The 19,421-nt window shown below is 39.0% G+C and overlaps 2 protein-coding genes across 13 annotated transcripts in view; one reads left to right on the top strand and one right to left on the bottom strand.

Annotated features, from left to right (window-relative positions):
* PPHLN1 (periphilin 1) overlaps positions 1-4,394 on the bottom strand; it is a 120,516-nt gene extending 116,122 nt beyond the window's left edge. For 9 of the 11 annotated variants that reach the window (XM_063672637.1, XM_063672638.1, XM_054445306.2 and 6 more), the window contains exon 1: positions 4,274-4,394. The gene's annotated coding sequence lies outside the window, so the exon portion shown is untranslated. The remainder of the gene's footprint in view (positions 1-4,273) is intronic. The other 2 variants (XM_054445309.2, XM_054445320.2) reach the window with 2 other exon arrangements.
* On the top strand, positions 4,389-17,774 carry ZCRB1 (zinc finger CCHC-type and RNA binding motif containing 1). Of its 2 annotated transcripts, XM_054445321.2 has the most exons (8): positions 4,389-4,579; positions 6,410-6,495; positions 8,083-8,111; positions 12,642-12,753; positions 13,093-13,200; positions 16,562-16,674; positions 16,783-16,858; positions 17,350-17,774. In XM_054445321.2, the coding sequence occupies exons 2-8, from the start codon at positions 6,412-6,414 to the stop codon at positions 17,479-17,481; spliced, it is 654 nt and encodes a 217-aa protein (XP_054301296.1). In that variant the 5' UTR covers positions 4,389-4,579; positions 6,410-6,411; the 3' UTR covers positions 17,482-17,774. The 2 variants fall into 2 exon arrangements, with proteins under 2 accessions (XP_054301296.1, XP_063528711.1); XM_063672641.1 differs by lacking the exons at positions 4,389-4,579; positions 6,410-6,495; positions 8,083-8,111 and adding an exon at positions 8,548-8,630.
* Positions 17,775-19,421: the final 1,647 nt, after the last annotated feature.

Genomic DNA, 19,421 nt, shown 5'->3' with positions numbered 1-19,421 from the left:
ATCACCATTCTCCATTCTCGATTAACCAGGGGCACAAACGCCCTGCGGAAAGCCGCAGGGACCTCTACCCAGGAAAGTCAGGTATTGTCCAAGATTTCTCCCCACTAAGACAGCCTGAGATATGGCCTCGTGGGACGAGAAAGACCTGACCATTCCCCAGCCCGACACCCATGAAGGGTCTGTGCTGAGGAGGATCAGTAAAAGAGGAAGGCCTCTTGCGGTTGAGATAAGAGGAAGGCCTCGGTCTCCTGCATGCCCCTGGGAACTGAATGTCTCGGTATAAAACCCAATTGTACATTCGTTCTATTCTGAGATAGGAGAAAACCGCCCTGTGGCTGGAGGCAAGATACGCTGGTGGCAATGCTGCTCTGTTATTCTTTACTACACAGAGATGCTTTGGTGGAGAGAAACATAAATCTGGCCTAGTACCTTCCCTTGAACTTATTTGTGACACAGATTCCTTTGCTCACATGTTTTCTTGCTGACCTTCTCTCCACTATCACCCTGTTCTCCTGCCGCATTCCCCTTGCTGAGACAGTGCAAATAGTAATCAGTAAATACTGAGGGAACTTACAGACTGGTGCCGCTGCAGGTCCTCCGTATGCTAAACGTCAGTCCCCTGGGCCCACTGTTCTTTCTCTATACTTTGTCTCTGTGTCTTATTTCTTTTCTCAGTCTCTCGTCCCACCTGACAAGAAACACCCACAGGTGTGGAGGGGCAGGCCACCCCTTCATCCAGGTATCTGTGGAATTAACTTTCCTGCCCTTCAGTGTCACCTTCTTAATGTCACTTAACTAACAGATCCCCCAATCGTGCTATTTTTAATTAGCACTAATAATCTAAGATACTATATAATGTACTTTTAATACGCATTAGTCCCTCACTAGTAGTATTTCTACTAGTAGTATTTCCAGTAGTGAGGGTTTAATCTGTATTAAAAGTACACTACACAGTATCTTAGATTATTAATGCTAATAATAATAAAAAGCAGGAATGTCTATTTGTTCACTGATGAATATTAAGCTCCTAGAACAATCTGCACACTGTGCTCAGTATTCAGAGTGAATTAATATTCTAATGTTTCTATTAGAAAATATTTGAAATTCCAGGCCGGGTGCGGTGGCTCACGCTTGTAATCCCAGCACTTTGGGAGGCCGAGGGGGGCGGATCACGAAGTCAGGAGATGGAGACCATACTGGCTAACACGGTGAAACCCCATCTCTACTAAAAATACAAAAACAAAATTAGCCGGGGGCAGTGGTGGGCACCTGTAGTCCCAGCTACTCGGGAGGCTGAGGCAGGAGAATGGCGTGAACCCGGGAGGGGGAGCTTGCAGTGAGCCAAGATCGCGCCACTGCACTCCAGCCTGGGTGACAGAGTGAGACTCCGTCTCAAAAATAAATAAATAAATAAATAAATTTGAAATTCCAGACAACTAAACCTAAATTTTAGAACATAATTAGTTAAGGTCATTGAAAAAAAAATTTAACTGATGCTGGGGCCGGTGCCGTGGCTCATGCCCGTAATCCCAGCATTTTGGGAGGCTGAGCCTGGAGGATCATTTGAGGTCGAGAGTTCAAGATCAGTCTGGCCAACATAGTAATACCCCGTCTCCACTTAAAAAATATACAAAAATTAACCGGGCATGGTGGGACATGCCTGTAATACCAGCTACTCAGGAAGTTGAGGCAAGAGAATCCCTGAACCTGGGAGATGGAGGTTGCAATGAGCCATGATCGTGCCACTGCACTCCAGCCTGGGCAACAGAGCAAGACACCATCTCAAAAAATAAAAAAAATAAAGTACTGCATTCTCTACTAGTTTCACAAGTCACTTGACTTTCCAACGCTTTAAGGATACTTCTTTTATAAGCCCGAATGTACTGCACTAAATTTAGTAGGGGATCCCTGATTGTCCATTATAATTGATCAATTAACTGAAATTACACAAGTAAACAAAAATGCCAGATGTCTGCCTACATATAATATTTATAAATCTGAATTTTATTTCATATATGGATGGAAGTTAAGGCCTTAACTGGTCAGCCTCCTTCCAGTGTTTTACCCTCCATTTTACCCTAAAAAAGGATAATCAACTGTTAATGCATATTCATAATGTGAAGTTTCCAGGATCAAGAATCCAAGAGGCTTTTTATTAACCATAATAAATCCAAACTTCTATCTTCCATATACCTCCTTCTATTATATCTAACCTTCTATTCTCTCCAAAAGCATATAATTATGCCTGTTTCCTTACTGTGCCACAAACAGACTAACACACACTACCATGGAGCTGTTTATTTTCCAAACTGGATACCTTTTTCCATTCTCTCATTCAACATCCAACGGACCATCAAGGCCCAACTCAAAACCTATTATTCTCCACAAAGCCCATTATATAAACCCTACAAGACTTAAAACAGATTCCAAACTAGTGACTGATAGGCCACATGAGACTTGTTTGACCCGCTTTTTTTTTTTTTAAATAAAATTCTATTCCACTGACAACATTTAAAAACTGGGAGAGGATGCTTTTTTTAAAATGGTATTTCCAACTTTTTTTGAAAAAATTAGATGTTCTGGCAAAACTGGGATCATACTCTCACATAGCCACAATCAGCTATAGCTGAGTGGCAGGTGACCCCTTTTACGGGTGAAGTATTCATTAACGTTAACTGCCTGATCTCTGAGACCATACCTTCAGCACCTGCAATCATTCAAGAAATAACTGACTGTCTTATGTGCCAAGAACTGTATTAGCTACTGGAGTTACAAAGATAAACGAGACAAACACAGTTCCTCACCGACAGTCTCGCTTAGTAGGGATGGCAAAGAAGCAATTAAGAGACGTGTGATAAATGCAGTGAGGGAAGTGCAGGGCAGCTAAGAGTACATAGCAAAAATACCTAACTCTATGGAAGTTAGGGAATACCCCTCAAGTAAAGTGACAGCTAAACTCAGATCTTTAATAGAAGTTATCCAGAAAAAGATAGGAGGGAACAGGAAGCTCAAATGTCCCAGAGGGAGAAAAGAGCCTTTGTGAAGATACTGAGGGAAGAAAGTATTCTGAGGAACTGAAATCAGTTCAACATGGCTACACCCGTGCCCAAACTTTAAATGCAGGGTCAGAGAAAGGGCTCAACTGAAATGGCTGGCAGGAAAATCTACGTGTTATCAATAGTTAAGGTTAGGAGATGAAGGAGAATTTCACTAAAGAAGTTGAATATGTAAAATAGTTTAAGCAGGAAACAGAGGTTTCAGAAAGCACAGATGGGGTGTTGAGGGGTTAAATGGGGAAGAAACGAAGAAGCAGTGATAGCCTAAGTCGAAAGAAAGCACAAAGCAGCATGGAAATGAGACTATAGCACAGAAGACCACAGAAGCTTACATCTTGGGGGGTAACCAAGGATAACAGAGATGTAAAGCATGGTAGGTTTGGCTGGCCACAAGTATGCCAAGAGAATTAGTGCCAGCGGTCCCCTGTCGGCCATGGAGGCATTCAGGACTCTCAAAATTCAGCTGCGCCCTGGATGGATTGCACTTCCGTCTCTATAGAAGACATTGGCTTCACTCTGGATTGATTGTGCAGGCTCCAGGAGAGGCTCTGGGTTCCAGGCTGCTGGAACGCAGGCTCCCAGGGAGTGGTTAGAGGCCTGGTCTGTATGTGCTGGTAGGTAGAAGTATAAATTACCTTGCATTACGTTCTGATTTTTCTGTAGGAATGGTGGGCATGTTATGGCCTCTTAGAGAAAAAGCAGTGCGTAGCCATTATAGATTTACAGGAAGAGAAAAGGTGCCAAGAAGTTCAACATTTGTCCATACCCATACTAAAGATGAGTCATTCTGTGACTCCAACTCTCCCCAAGTTGTCCTTGTCTCCCCAACTAGACTGAGATCTTCACCAGAAAACAAAACATAAAAGGTTTGTTTATTTTGTAGTTCCTAAAGTGCCTAATAGCTGGGTACGGCGAACACCTTCAGTAAAATTACCGACTTCCTGACTCCTCTCGGGTCACTGAAGTTACCTAGCTCAGTCGTCTTCTTGCATATTAAGGCGCTACAGAGAGGCGAACCCGTATCTTAGACTCAATACTTCCCTTTATTCCAAACTCCACTGCGTCTCTCCACCCTCAACCGCATGGGCAGAATTGTCCCACAGTACAAAGGCAGGAGAATCAAGGACCCGACACAGAAAACTCCCGCTCACTCCCCCCGCGTTTAGCCGCCTGCACACGCTCTGCATCCATCTCTGGGAAAGGTAAAAAGCTCTCACCGACTCTGGCCCTCCGGGAGATCCCGTAAATGTAGCCGTCCGCTCGCCGCCGTTATCCCAGGTAGGCACTTCCGGCGCGCGCAATGACGTTAGCGAAGCGCTCGCCTCTGGGCCCGCCTTCGGGGCCCGGATCTCAAACAGCCGGGAAGAGGCACCGTGGCTGGTACCATCTGCTCTCCGCGCCTGACCCCTCCCAGGATTCGTGATGCCAAGGCCGCTGCGAGCGGCTACGAAGAGTCGGGGTTGAGCCCCAGCTGAGCCGAGGGCTCGCACTCTTCTGGTCTCCCAGGCCCAACCCACCTGAAGGTAAACGCCTCCTCAGCTGCGGCCTTCGCTCCTGTGGGGCCCCCTCCCCAGACTCGGCTGCCAAAACGCTCTGCCCCTCTCTCCCGCCACCCTTTTTATTCCAGGACCTTAACCTCTCCCTGCCTTCGCGGCTCTCAGCAGAACGTGTAACGCATAGTTTCAAATGAGAAACTTTTAAAAAGCGACGTATCTATGTTGAGTTCCTGAAGTTTTCTAAATAATTCCCCCATAACACCAAACATGAGGCAGTTTTCTCATTCCTTCACGAATTGGCATGCCATAGAGTCAATATTTTTCCATTTGTGATGGTTCATCTTCCCATCTCAAATACACACCACACGCTGTTTTTAAATCAGAAATTTGAATTTGGTTGAGCCTGATATTTTCACTGTAATTTGCTGACTTTGTCAGATAAGATGTGAAAATTACTGATTACATTTGTAAACTTTATATACATATACACACATACATACAGGCCTGTTTCTTCAAGGCACCAAGCCTATTTATATAATGTATCATTTCATAATTTGGCAATAAGTAAAATTAGCGTTTCGAAAGAAGTTTATATTGTCGATACGTAAGCTTAAATTTCCTCCTTAACATCATACTAAATGGGGAAAAGAAAATTTTCCTCTTAACACACCACTCCAGAGAAAAAAAATATTAAGCAAAAAAGGTATCCAGCCATAGTACAGGCATGCACAGCATAACAACTTTTTGGTTAACAACAAACCACATATACCACAGTGGTCTCCTAAGAGTATAATACATTGTACCATATTTTTAGTGTACGTTTTCTGTGTTTAGCTATGTAAATATTTACCATTGTGTTTCAACTGTCTACATTATTCACTACATTAACATGCTATACAGGTTGTAGCCTAGGAGCAATAGGCTAGACCATCTAGGTTTGTCTCAGTACACCCTATGATGTCTGCACTGTGAAATCACGTAACCCTCAGAACATACCTCCTTCGTTAAGCATAGCATGACTGTGTATTAGCAAAAATCAGTGGCTAAGGTTGTGTCTGAGTCCCCAGGCTCTTTCTGACCTGGGTGAGCAAGGTATTAGGTATTGTACATATACAATACATATTCATTAGAGCATTTTTTTGCTTATAGTCTGAGTGGAAGTTAGGAGTAGCCTCAGAGTTTTTCCTTCATCTATTTAAAACCCGTCTCCATACCCATACAGTGTGGCACTGAAAGTGTTGGTGTAAAGAATACTTGAAAGAAGAAGAACCAAAAAAGAATTTTTTTTAAGTGGTGACTGGGAAAAAGGAATTCCTTAATTCAGCCTGCTGGAGTCATTGTTCCTAACTTCCTAAAATGTAAGGAAGGTGTACACATCTGGCATAATTAAATCGGTGATTGTTAATACTTCATTGGTTTTTGTTTTTTGTTTTTTGTTTTTTTCCAAATAATACCCAGACTGGTCTGATGTACTGGTTTTATTTGGAATTAAGAATACCTGGTTTAGGCCAGGTGTGGTGGTTCATGCCTGTAATCCCAGCACTTTGGGAGGCTGAGGCAGGTGGATCACTTGAGGTCAGGAGTTCAAGACCAGCCTGACCAACATGGTGAAATACTGTCTCTACTAAAAATACAAAATTAGCCGGGCATGGTGGTGGATGCCTGTAATCCCAGCTACTCGGGAGGGTGAGGCAGGATAATTGTTTGAACCTGGGAAGCAGAGGTTGCAGTGAGCTGAGATCGCGCCATTGCACCCCAGCTTGGGCAACAAGAGCGAAACTCCGTCTCAAACAAAAAAAAAAAAAAAAAAAAATCCTGGTTTAGATTGATTGCTGATAAGTTTATTTTCACTTTTAGAAATGAGTGGTGGATTGGCTCCAAGTAAGAGCACAGTGTATGTATCCAACTTGCCTTTTTCCCTGACAAACAATGACTTGTACCGGGTAAGTAAATCTTATCGAGTGACTGCTATTTGAGATACAGATAACCTTAAGCAAATAGTTCTCCCTGGCAAATTCTTTTTTTCTTTTCTTTTTTTTTCTTTTTTTTTTTTTTTTTTTTGAGACAGTCTAATTCTGTCACCGAGGCTCGAGGCTGTAGTGCAGTGGCACTATCATGGCTCACTGCAGCCTCCCCACCCCCTCAGGTGGTCCTCCCACCTCATCCTCCCAAGTAGCTGGGAATACAGGTGTGCGCCACCATGCCTCTACAAGCTACCTGGGAGACTGAGGTTGGAAGATTGCTTGAGCCTAGGAGGTTAAGACGACAGTGAGCCAAGGTCACACCACTGCACTCCAGCCTGGGTGACAGAATGAGACTCTGTCTCAAAAAAAAAAAGAAAAAGAAAAAAATAGAAGCTATATTTAATGAACATTTAAGTGAAATTATGTGTTAGATACTAAGGAGATGCTAAGATGTTAGGTGCTAAGGAGAAAAAATAAAGCAGGAAAGGTGGGCTATTGAATGTTAAGTTGGGAATGGAGGTGAAATTTTACATAGGGTAGTCAGAAATGTGATTATTGAGAAGGTGACTTTTGAATAAAGACCTGAAACGAGTAAGAGGCACCTGTGCAAATTCTAGAGGACAAGCATTTCAGGAAAAGGGGTAATCTTAGGTAAGCCCACTCGAGGTGCCTTATAGGACCTATTTACATCATGGTAAGGACTCTGGCTTTCACTCTGAGTGAAACGAGGCCATTAGTAAGTACTATATAGAAGACTGTACTGGCCTTCAGAACCCAGTGTTGCTAACACTGCTATCCAGTTATTTTACATTCCAGCATTATACAGCTTAATCATGGAACGAAAAAATTCCTTATTATTGGTTGCATATACTAACACATTCTAAAAGACTTTTTATATAATAGGAACTCTTAGTATATGGGTAATGAGCTGGAACTCTAGAAATAAATGAGATTGCATAGGATAAAGTAAAAGTAGCAGAAGAGAGAGCCAAGTATAAAGTTTCACCAACATGTTAATGGTGGGCAGAGGAAGAAGACTGATAGAAATGGATTTTTCATTATAAAAGCTTATTTTATGAGGTTTTGTTTTGTTTTTTAAATAAAGCAGTCTAAGGATCTGTCTTCTCAAACAGGGATTGCTTAATAGGAATAATAAGGTAGTGGTGAGGGTAGAATTGGAAAAGTGCTGCTCCATAACATTGACATTTGAAGCACAGGTGCAGCTGGCACTAGGATGGAGTTGATAGTTGCCATGGGTATACCTCAGGAACACAGCAGCTGTCCAGTGTGTATGCCTTAGATCTACCACATGTGTAGAGTGAGTTTTTTTCTCTGTATTTACTCCATTGTCAAATTTAGAAACTGAGACAGATACATGTGACTCCAACAACAGTAAGTATATTATTCTAGTAACCAAAAAAAACTTTTTTCTAGGGCCTCCCTTATAGACTGAAGGCTGAAATTGTTCATAAACTATAACAAAGAATTTGGTCAATGTCTGCAACCTAAAAATTTGATGTTTTATGATTTTAAAATAAATTGTAAATATGTGGTCTTTTGTTTCAGATATTTTCCAAGTATGGCAAAGTTGTAAAGTAAGTATTCACATTAAATTTTGTAACTTCATTTAAAAGTTTATCTGAATTTGCTTCTCCATTTTTTTAATGACAGTAGATTTTTAAAAATAAAACATGCTTGATATAATAAAGAAAATAATACTATTAACATTTTTATGACAATTTTAGTTGGTTTTCCATGTACATAAACATGTAGACAATTTTTCTTAAAGACTATATTCCATACATACAATTTTATTTTCTTTTTCAATTTGACATATCATAAATGTCTTTCCATGTGCTATAAAGATACATCCTCCTAGCTAATGGTAAACAAATATTTTGGTTACTAGGAAGTGTGTTATCAAGTATACTATAAGTAACCTACTTTCAAATAAATAGGTGGTTTTTTGTTTTTTTTTTCAAATAAATAGTGTAAAAACAAATATTTCGGTGTATCTGACTTGCAGGATGCTATGAGACTGATAAATAGAAAACATTATCTTCCTTCAGAGAAAGCTTGGAGATCGTTGGAAAGACTAGAAACATGCAAAAATGGTAATGGATGATAACAGGGCTGAGGGTTAGGAACAATAAAAAGAACTTGAACTTCTCGTAGTTCACTGTTTTAAATCAAGCAACTATATTATGGGGCAAAAAAGTAACAGGATACTGTCATCCTAACTTTCTTATAACCAATATAGATTCTGATATAAATTTAAAATCCCAAGAATTTCGAGCATATTTATCTTGGCTAATTTCTTCTAGTGTTCCATAAATGGATATTAAACAGTTGAAGCTCGTTTGCATCTTGAAATTACTAACTTCTTTTACAGTTACTTTGCTATTAAAAAAGCATTATGAAAAATACTTCTGTGTAAATTTTTGGGTGTTCAGATTTTAAAAAGTCATCGTCATCAGTCCAAACACTGGTAATGATGATGGTATGTAATACTTAAATGAGCACAGATATATGCCAGGCATTGTTCTAATCTCTTTATGTGTATTATTTAATTCTCACAACTACCCTTTAAGGTAGGTACTATTATCATCTCAGTATTATAAACGATGAAACTGAAGCACACAGTAAACCTAAGGTCATCTTGCTAGCTAGTGGTGGAGAAAATATTTGAATCCAACAGTGAGATTTCAGAGCCCACTCCCTTTTACCTTTTTTTTTTTTTTCCCGCTTTGTCAGAATCTCTGAATGCATCTCCATATAAATATATAGTCCTAAACCATGAAACTGCAGTGGAGTTAAAGACACAAGAGTTATAAGCACCTAGAAACAGGGAAGACTTTATCTAGTCTAGAGAGCCAAGGAAGGCTTACCTAGGTCAGTATTTTTTTAGTGGAAACCTAAAGTATGAGTAAGAGTTAAGTAGGCAAAAATAAGGGAGGAATATTTCAGATAGAGGGAATAGCTTGTGCAAAGGCCCTGTGGCAAGAGAAAATAAAGTGAGATCAAGAAATAGAAAGAAGGCCAATGTGACTGGAGATGAGTGAGTAAGGGGGAGAAAGCACAAGATGGCTCCAGAGATGGAAGCAGGTTCCTCATCTTACTTCTTGGTCAGGTTACAAAGGTATTTGGTTTTTATTCTAAGAATATCAGGAATCATTTAAGAATTTTAAGTGAGGGGTGACATGATTTAAATTTTTTAAAGTTTATTCTGGCTTAATGTAGAAATTAGATTGGAGGGGAACAAAAGCAAATGCAGCTGGGCGCAGTGGCACACATCTGTAATCCCAGCACTTTGGGAAGCCGATGTGGGAGGATCACTTGAAAGGTCATGAGTTCAAGACCAGCCTGGCCAACATGGCGAAACCCCATCTCTACAAAAAATACAAAAAGTAGCCGACCGTGGTGGTACACACCTGTAATCCCAGCTACTTGGGAGGCGAGGCATGAGAATCACTTGAACCCGGGAGGCGGATGGAGGTGGAGGTTGCAGTGAACCAAGATCACGCCACTGCACTGCAGGCTGGGCAAAGCAAGATCCCATTGCAAAAAAAAGAAAAAAGCAAATGCAGTGAGACCAGTCTGAATCTAAAACTGTAGCCCAGGGGAGAAATGTGTACTAAAATAGTACAGGTGGAGATATAGAGACTGGTCAGATTTCAGAGATCATTATGAAATAAAGTGGGTAATACTTAGTGATGTGTATAGGAAGCAAAGTGGGTACTATTTAGTGATATGCTTACTTTGTATAGAAGGACTTTGTGAACAAGAAGGAGGCGTTATGGATGACATTCAGGTTTCCCAAAATAGTGTATGCTTCATATTATGTGCTTAAATAAGTACATCATATACCTTGTATTAGGAAATGGTGCTATTATCTACCTCTTTTCCCTTGCCAGAAACATGGGAGTCACAGTAGATTTGTCCTTTTAAATATCTGGTGTAATTTTTTTTTTCTGTTACCACAGAAGGTATCTGTATCAAAGTACTGTATGATAGTTGGTTTGTTGGTCTGTCTCCACCACTAAACTGTAAGCTTTCTCCTGAGGGTAAAAACTACTGTTAGTGCTTAGCACATGGGCTTGAGGCTAACAGAGTGACTGAATGACCGAATGAATGAACACATACAATGTACTCTTTTAGAAACTACTTTTCCCATTTTTTTGGTCTATCTTTCCCATTGAATATAAAGGTATATCTATCAATCAGCATATTGAGCTAGGCACATATGGATTACAGAGACAGCCTTAAAGGAGTTTACATTAAAATAGATGAGATGAGGCATTGTTTATGAATAACACAATTCAGCAGAGACTAGCATAATGGAGGAGAAATTATATCCAGTTGAAGCTACTAGAAACTGACACATTGACTTGAACCCCGAAAGAATGAGGAAAATTTTAATGGGCAGTGATTCAGAGGTGAAAGAAGATAGAAGCTGTATGAACAAAGGCACAAATTTGGGGAAATACAGGCCATGCTACTGGAGCATTGAGTGGTTTCTTTTGGGTAGACTTCATAGTGTGTGTGTGGGAAGGAGCAGTGAAAGATGAAGGACATGGGAGCCAAATCATCAAGGATACTGACTGTGGGACAAAGAATAGGCAACTTACAGAACCGAAGATTTTTGAACAAAGGAATGGCGTGATTTTATTTATTCCTTAAGTAGAAGACTACTTAAGGATATGAGAAAATTATAAGAGAAAAAATTATCATAAAGGAACCAATAAGAATAGACTGTTAAAACAGTAATGCCACTGTGGACAAGAAAAAAGCAGTGGAATCGGAAAAGAAGCAACAGATGAGAGATCATTAATTGAGGATGATGTAGAAAGCCAATACTTCTTTTGAAATAGTACTTTAAAAAAAAAAGATTTATAACTTTCACAAACATTATGAAAAATTCGAAAACAAAGCAAATACCTTATTCAATATTTCTGTCAAATTGGTGACTTTTCCAACTCCAGCATTCCCTCTACATTCACCAGTCATCCCTTGGCATTCTGCTGTAAGCAAGAGCCTTCCCTCCCATCTCCTCCACTTATTTATTGGTCTATTATCAATAAGAATTATAAATTCCTACCTTCTCTGTGGCTTATAATTTATTACTGTAATGAATTATTTTGATGCTCAAATTGTCCTTGATTTGGCCAGTGGGAGCTCCTTCCAGCTGGCTGCTGTATTCTTGGCCCCATCATTCATTCATTCATTCATTCATTCATTCCTCCCTCCCTCCCTCCCTCCCTCTCTCACTCGCTCACTCACTCTTGCACTCTCTTACTTTCTGGCATAAGGTGTTCCAAGCTCCTCTTGTACCTGCCCTGCTCTAGCCTTGGAATCCGCTATTTCTCCAAAGAGCCCTGTTGAACATTGTTTTTAAACTATGTTAAATGACATAGGGTGGGCAAGGGCCTTCGTGACTAGGGATGTGGATGGGGCAGGAGAAAGAGCAGGCTCTGTGCTCTCATAACTCTCCTTGTCACTCAGGTACACCCTGGTGGGTGGTATGGCTAAAAACCACAGAACTGGAGATGCTTTTTCCCTAAAGATCAGGGTCTCATTATGTTGCCCAGGCTGTTCTCAAACTCCCATGCTCAAGCATCCTCCTGCCTCTGCCTCCCAAGTAGCTGGAATTACAGGTGCACACCACCACACCCAGCTCTGGAGGCTTTTTTTTCTTATTTTTCTGAAGATTCTTTAAAAGAATATTAAGAATATACTTTGATTCTAACACTTAGAAAAATAAGTAAATCATTTTACTTCTTGTGTAAAGTATACCTTTATTTTGTTTTGTTTTGCAAGGTGAGGGAGTTAGCATGGAAGAGGGACTGTGGTTACTCTTTAAGATTTCATTGTCTCTGTAATTTCTTTACTTCACCCTTCAATCTCTGATTAACTCCTAATCATAGCTGTGCTCACTTCTGTTAAATCAGTATCACCCTTTCCCATTTCCATTCTTGATATCCCTTGACTTTGAAGAGATAGCTGATTTTTCAAATGTATTAATTTATCTTATAAATGTTTAGCCCTTTTTAAAATGAATTTTTCAAGTATTATTATCTGTTTTATTTATTGCTGCCTCATTTTTAACTCTTTGTTTATGCTTTAAGGGTTACCATAATGAAAGATAAAGATACCAGGAAGAGTAAAGGAGTTGCATTTATTTTATTTTTGGATAAAGACTCTGCACAAAACTGTACCAGGGCAATAAACAACAAACAGGTAAGCTATTCATCTCCATCAAGGTTTTTAGCCCCAAAGCCTTTATGCTCACCCAGGCCAAAAATGTGGGGATATAGTGGATCATCAGGTGTAGCAGATATCAGTAGATTCTTAAGATATCTAACTTATAGAAGGAAAAGAGGTCAAACTACTGGGTTCTCAAAACATTGGTGGAATCTCAGGAATAAGAATACTACAGAATAGAATTTATCACACCTAAGTGACAATTGCTAAAAAATCCAAAATAAACTGGAATTGAAGGTTTGAGAAAATTGATTAAATAATTAATTTTAGGTTTCAGTGAAATACATTCTACATTTACATTTTTCTCTTGTTTAGTTATTTGGTAGAGTGATAAAAGCAAGCATTGCTATTGACAATGGAAGAGCAGCTGAGTTCATCCGAAGGCGAAACTACTTTGATAAATCTAAGTGTTATGAATGTGGGGTAAGTAAACTTAAAACTTAATGGAACTTTCCATAGTTTAAGATACTTTTCACATCAGTATTTTATTTTTGCTCACCAAAACTTCTGACTGGCTAAACCAGATTATGAAAATGCTTTATTTTTTAATATTTATTTTTTTGAAATAGGGTTTTCCTCTGTCACCCAGTACAGTGATGCAGTCACAACTCACTGCAGCCTCCACCTCCCGGGCCCAAGTGATCCACCACAGTGTCCGAGTAGCTGGGACCACAGGCATGCACCATCACACCCTGCTTAATTTTTAAATTTTTTTGTAGAGGCAGGGTCTTCCTATGTTGCCCAGGCCAATCTCAAACTTCTGGGCTCAAGCAGTCCTCCCACCTCAGCCTCCCAAAGTGCTAGAGTTACAGGTGTTAGCCATTGTGCCTGGCCTAGTTGTTAGGGTCTCTAAACTCATCAAAGTAAATTCAATTGAAATACAATGTGTAAAGATAACCTGAGTTGGATAATACAAAGTGGTATTTTCTCTAGTTCCTAAATCTTTTGAAAATCACTAGTTTTAAAAGTGCTAGACTGATTACTTATGTCACTGTCTTGCAAGATTTTCGTAACTCATAAATTTTTGTTACTAGGATATTGCCTGTTTCTTTAACATTTTTTAAGTCACAGTTCAATAGCAACATTATCATGTGACCTTATCCTCTGTGGGATATTGTGTTTTGAAGTTTTTTATTTTTTCCTATTAGTATTGCTAGTGTTTTGTAACTGAACTATCCCCACATTTTCTTCTTTGGTTCTCTTCATGATCTGTCATTATCCATTTAAAGTTTTGGTGATGAAGAGAGAGAGACAGCCATAGAGTAATTTTGTATAAGGTCTGTATTGGTACCAAGAGAATTTTAGTCTGGTTCTCATAGGTGTAAGTTTGTAAAATGACCATAAAAATACTTAAGAAACAGGCCGGGCACAGTGGCTCACGCCTGTAATCCTAGCACTTTGGGAAGCTGAGGTGGGCGGATCACTTGAGGTCTGGAGTTCGAAAGCAGACTGACCAACATAGTGAAACCCAGTTTCTTCTAAAAATACAAAAAAAATTAGCCAGGCGTGGTGGCAGGTGCCTGTAATCCCAGCTACTTGGGAGGCTGAGGCAGGAGACTCGCTTGAACCCAGGAGGTGGAGTTTGCAGTGAGCCGGGATCACTCCACTGCACTCCAGCCTGGGCGACAGAGCAAGACTCTGTCTCAAAAATAAAAATAAACATAAAATAAAATACTTAAAAAACAGAGTCCAGGGGTAGTAATGGGGAACTGGGGAGAGAATCACTGAAAGATACCGTCCTGGCTACAAAATCACATGGAAGATGCAAGGAAATGGCTTGAGGTCCTCCACCCCACTGTCACTCCCCATACCCCCGACAAAAAACATAACTAAATAAACAGACTGATGGATGGATGAATAGAAAGAGTGAGCAAGCAGTCGCTTGGATACATACTGATTTTGTCAATTCCTATGATTCTAAAACCTCTTAAGTAAACATTTTAGAAACTTTTCCAAAGTTCTGAGTTTTGTAAAAGAAAGAAAGGGAGGGAGGGAAGGTAGTTATATTCAGATTAGCATGTATCTTCATATTCACCGTAAATATTAAATTATCTGAGAAATCCTAGATGAATGTGTTAGTTGGTTCCTTTTGGTTTATGGATCCATAGAGTTGTTATAATTTTTACATTTTTATATTTAATTTCCCTCCCTCCAAAAAAAACTTTTTTATATTCACCTAGCCTGGTTTTTCTCAAGTTATTTCATTAAATCCTTTTTTAGTATGGGATATGTTAATTTTTTTTTGCTACAATATTATTCCAAAACAGTTTCAGATATGCTTCTCTATTTTCTCAGCAGCTCATTAACAGTAAGTAACCTCTTTAAGTTGGGCCATGTCCTAGGTATACAAAGTGCACAGTCTGTCTGCTTTGTCAAATATACTGGAAAAGCATGATTATTGTTCCCTTCTATTGTTCTAACCTTGGCTTAGTCCCCACACCCTACCCTGACATAACCTCTTAAATCGAATTGTAGTGAGCTGATGTCCAGATTATAGTTGAGCTCTTATGTTTTACAAGTCAATGTTCTAGCTAAGTAGGAATAATAGCCTAGTCCAGCGTTGTCAAATGAGAATATAATGCAAGCCACGTATGTTACTAAGTCTTCAGAAATCCAATGTGTATTTTACCTTTACAGTACATATCAATTCAGACAGTAGCCACATTGGCTGGCTAGTGACTACTGTAATTGGATAGTGCAAGTGTAGTCAGGATATGAAAGGGAAAAAACGGAAGTAATTCATAGGAAAAGTGAGGAAGAAATTTTCCATTTGTTTTTTGGTTTTTTGTTTGTTTTTTGAGACAGGGTCTTGCTCTGTTGCCTAGGCTGGAGTGCAGTGGCACAGTCTCAGCTCACTGCAGTCTCTGCCTCCCGGATTTGATCAATTCTTGTGCCTCAGTCTCCTGAGTAGCTGGGATTACAGGCATGTGCCACCAAGCCCAGCTAATTTTTGTATATTTAGTAGAGACAGGGTTTCGCCATGTTGGCCAGGCTGGTCTTGAACTCACTTCCTAAGGTGACCCACCTGCCTCAGCCTCCCAAAGTGCTGGGATTACAGGCTTGAGCCACCATGCCCAGCCCAACAGAGTATTAAGCAACATCTTGGAAATTAACAGGAATAGTTTTATCCTCGTTTTATCAATAACTTAAGATGTTTACATTTAGGGTAAATGATCCATTTAAATTTTGATTTTTTGTTTTTTGTGAGACGGAGTTTTGCTCGTCACCCAGGCTGGAATGCAACGGCACGATCTCAGCTCACTGCAACCTCCACCTCCTGGGTTTAAGCAATTCTCCCACCTCAGCCTTCTGAGTAGCTGGGACTTACAGGTGTGTGCCACTACGCCCAACTAATTTTTTTTTTTTTTTTTTTTTAGTAGAGACGCGATTTTACCATTTTGGCTAGTCTGGTCTCGAACTCCAGACCTCAGGTGATCCACCCACCTCGGCTTCCCAAAGTGCTAGGATTACAGGCGTGAGCCACCGCGCCCGACCAAACTTTTATATCTTGAATTTTGAGATTTAAATGTTTGAAAGAAGACTACTGCTTCTACTCTTAATAAAACTACTAAATAGTCCTAAATGTTAAAATAACTGAGAGTTATAATATCACCTTCTAAATATTAAAGTACTGGGTTTTATCATTAATGTCTTCTGTATAGTCCCAGTATGGGAATATTCCTTTTTAAATTCGAAAACTTTTTAGTAATAAGGTACCAGACAAGTTTTTATAAATAACGTCAAATATGGTATTTTTCCTTTCCTTTTTAATGGGAAACAAAAGGAAAGTGGACACTTAAGTTATGCCTGTCCGAAAAATGTGCTTGGAGAACGTGAGCCTCCAAAGAAGAAAGAAAAAAAGAAAAAAAAGAAAGCTCCTGAACCAGAAGAAGAAATGTATGTATATTATTCTTACTAAATACATTATCATGTTGCTTTTGTCTTTTGGTTGGTTGCTTTTGACTATTGGTTGGTTACATTCCAATTTGTTTTTCTTTATTTAAGTGAGGAAGTAGAAGAAAGTGAAGATGAAGGGGAAGATCCTGCTCTTGACAGCCTCAGTCAGGCCATAGCATTCCAGGTATTAAATTGTTCTTTTAAAAGGCATCATACAATAGTTGACTTGGTTTATAGTCCTTGCTTACTTCATTGATCACCTCATGGCAACCTCTCTTTTTCCCCCTAACCTCCTAAGCCTTAGGAGACAAGCTGTTTCTCTGAGGTACTTAGCCAGTGTGAATGAAAAGTTCCCATTGGTTCTTCCTAGATTTTAAGGGCCCCACAACACTTACTATCTTAATCTTTTTTCATTAAAGAAATGAGCAGAACTATTTGCTCAAAGTGAATATAGCCCAACAGAAAAGATTTTTTTTAGAAATTTCCTAGGATAATTTTGTGTAAGATTTTGAGATGAGACAGAACTCAGGGGAAGGGAGCAGATCTTATTGTCTGCATGGACTGGGAGAGTGGGAAGTAATGGCATTTGTGGTATGTTTTTGCCATGTTTTGAATTAATGAACCATAAATAGTATTAAACAGGTTATTGGTTTTGTTTTGTTTTTTGAATCACAGCAAGCCAAAATTGAAGAAGAACAAAAAAAATGGAAACCCAGTTCAGGAGGCCCCTCAACATCAGATGATTCAAGACGCCCAAGGATAAAGAAAAGCACATATTTCAGTGATGAGGAAGAACTTAGTGATTAAAATCTTGCCCTAGCACAGTAATAAAAATCAAGATTTGTTAGTAATAATCTTGAAGAGCTAATTTTAATAAAAATAAGAAAAGTTAATACTATCATGTTAATACCATTATTGTCATCCTAAGAAAAAAGATATTTTAAAAATTTATTTGAAAAGTTCATAAGGGCTTTATTCATGCCTGATTTGTTTACATGAGGACTTCTGAAATTAATCCTTAAACTTCCTGAAGACCGAAAAGTTGAATGATTTATTGTTACTTATGTTAATAAACTTTTCAAGAGAATTTTGTCTTTAAATATGGGTGTTTTGTCATCATATTTCTTGTAGCTTTATCCCAATCTGGATAAATTGTAAATACCTATTAAATAAATTATAAATACCTATAAAATATAAAGTAACATAGCTCTAAAAGGCTTAAAATCAAACACAGGTGTTATTTGTCTTCCCTACCCATAGCACCAAATTCCATTCCCTAGAAGAAACTACTCACATGTGCACACATGTTGCTAAATAAAGTACATATATTTCAGTCACTTAATAAAAGAATAAAGGAGAATTATTCAATCTCTTATACTTCTCTTACCTTCCTCAATCTTCCCAATGTGGCTGTGTTAAAAATTTGGGGGAATCCATATATATCTTTAATGACCAAGTAAATACTTTTCACTTCTGAGCCAAGGAGTATGCTATGATTACGTTTTTCCTAGAGTTAATAATTGTCTATTTTTTTCCATATATTATCTTTGTATTTATGACTAAATGTTCCCATTCTGTCTGCAGGTGGTTATATGGGAATGGGATTAGAGAACCTTTAATTTTCTACTTTGTATATTTCTATATTGTTTAACTTTGTAAGAATGCCCATTACTTTTTTAACTAGTAAAAGCAATAGAAATAAATTAATACTATCATAGTAATATTATGATTGTCATCCCAAGAAAAAATATATTAAAAAGATATTTGAAAAGTTCATTATAAAAGCTTTCTTTGTGTTTCCACTTTGAATACTTCAAAGTGTTAACCACCCACCAGCAAAGAATCTTCCAGATCACAGCAAGACAGACAGAATGATTGAATGCAGTACTCAACCATCTGTTTGGCCATTAGTCAAATACCACAACAGTTTTGGTTTTTTTTTTTTTTAAATTTTTATTCATTTATTTATTTTTGAAATGAAGTCTCACTCTGTCGCCCAGGCTGGAGTACAGTGGTGCGATCTCAGCTCACTGCAACCTCCACCTCCCCGGTTCAGACCATTTTCCTGCCTCAGCCTCCTGAGTAGCTGGGATTACAGGCATGTGCCACCACATCCAGCTAATTTTTGTATTTTTTTTAGTAGAGTTGGGGGTTTCACCATGTTGGTCAGGCTAGTCTCAAACTCCTGACCTCGTGATCCACCCGCCTCAGCCTCCCAAAGTGCTGGGATTACAGGCATGAGCCACCGTGCCTGGCCTACAGTTTTAAAGCAAATAAAAAAATTAGGAAAAGATTTGCCACAAATATATAAAAGTTTCTATGAATACCTGAAAACAGACTCTAATAGGAAATAAATTAGTGACAAATCGAATATTTAGAAGATAAAATAGGCCAGGTGCAATGGCTCATACCTGTAATCCCAACACATTGGGAGGCCAAGACAGGAGGAGTGTTCGAGGCCAGGAGTTTGAGCCCAGCCTGGGGAACATAAGGAGACTGTCTTTACAAAAAATAACATTAGCCACTCGCACCTGTTTTCCTAGCTACTTGGGAGGCTGAGGCCGGACAGACTGGGAAACAGCATGATCCTGTCTTTAAAAAAGAAAAAGTAAAAAAAAAGTTTATCATTACTTTTTAAGGAAATCTATTACAACCAGTGATACATCAATTTTAACCTAATTAGGAAAAAAACACTTCAGTGTTGGTGAGGATGACATTAAAAGCACTTGTGGTATTGTATACGTGCC

Source organism: Pongo pygmaeus, chromosome 10 (assembly GCF_028885625.2).
Source record: "Pongo pygmaeus isolate AG05252 chromosome 10, NHGRI_mPonPyg2-v2.0_pri, whole genome shotgun sequence".
Taxonomy (NCBI): Eukaryota; Metazoa; Chordata; class Mammalia; order Primates; family Hominidae; genus Pongo; species Pongo pygmaeus.
The sequence above is the reverse complement of the archived record's forward strand: the minus strand, read 5'-3'. Positions and strand labels throughout refer to the sequence as shown.

Excerpts from the sequence above, each read along its gene's own strand:
- ZCRB1 (XM_054445321.2), top strand. The coding sequence starts at position 6,412 with ATGAGTGGTGGATTGGCTCCAAGTAAGAGCACAGTGTATGTATCCAAC. Across the intron at positions 6,496-8,082 it reads CAAACAATGACTTGTACCGG|ATATTTTCCAAGTATGGCAA; the intron begins GTAAGTAAATCT and ends CTTTTGTTTCAG. Across the intron at positions 8,112-12,641 it reads AAGTATGGCAAAGTTGTAAA|GGTTACCATAATGAAAGATA; the intron begins GTAAGTATTCAC and ends TTATGCTTTAAG.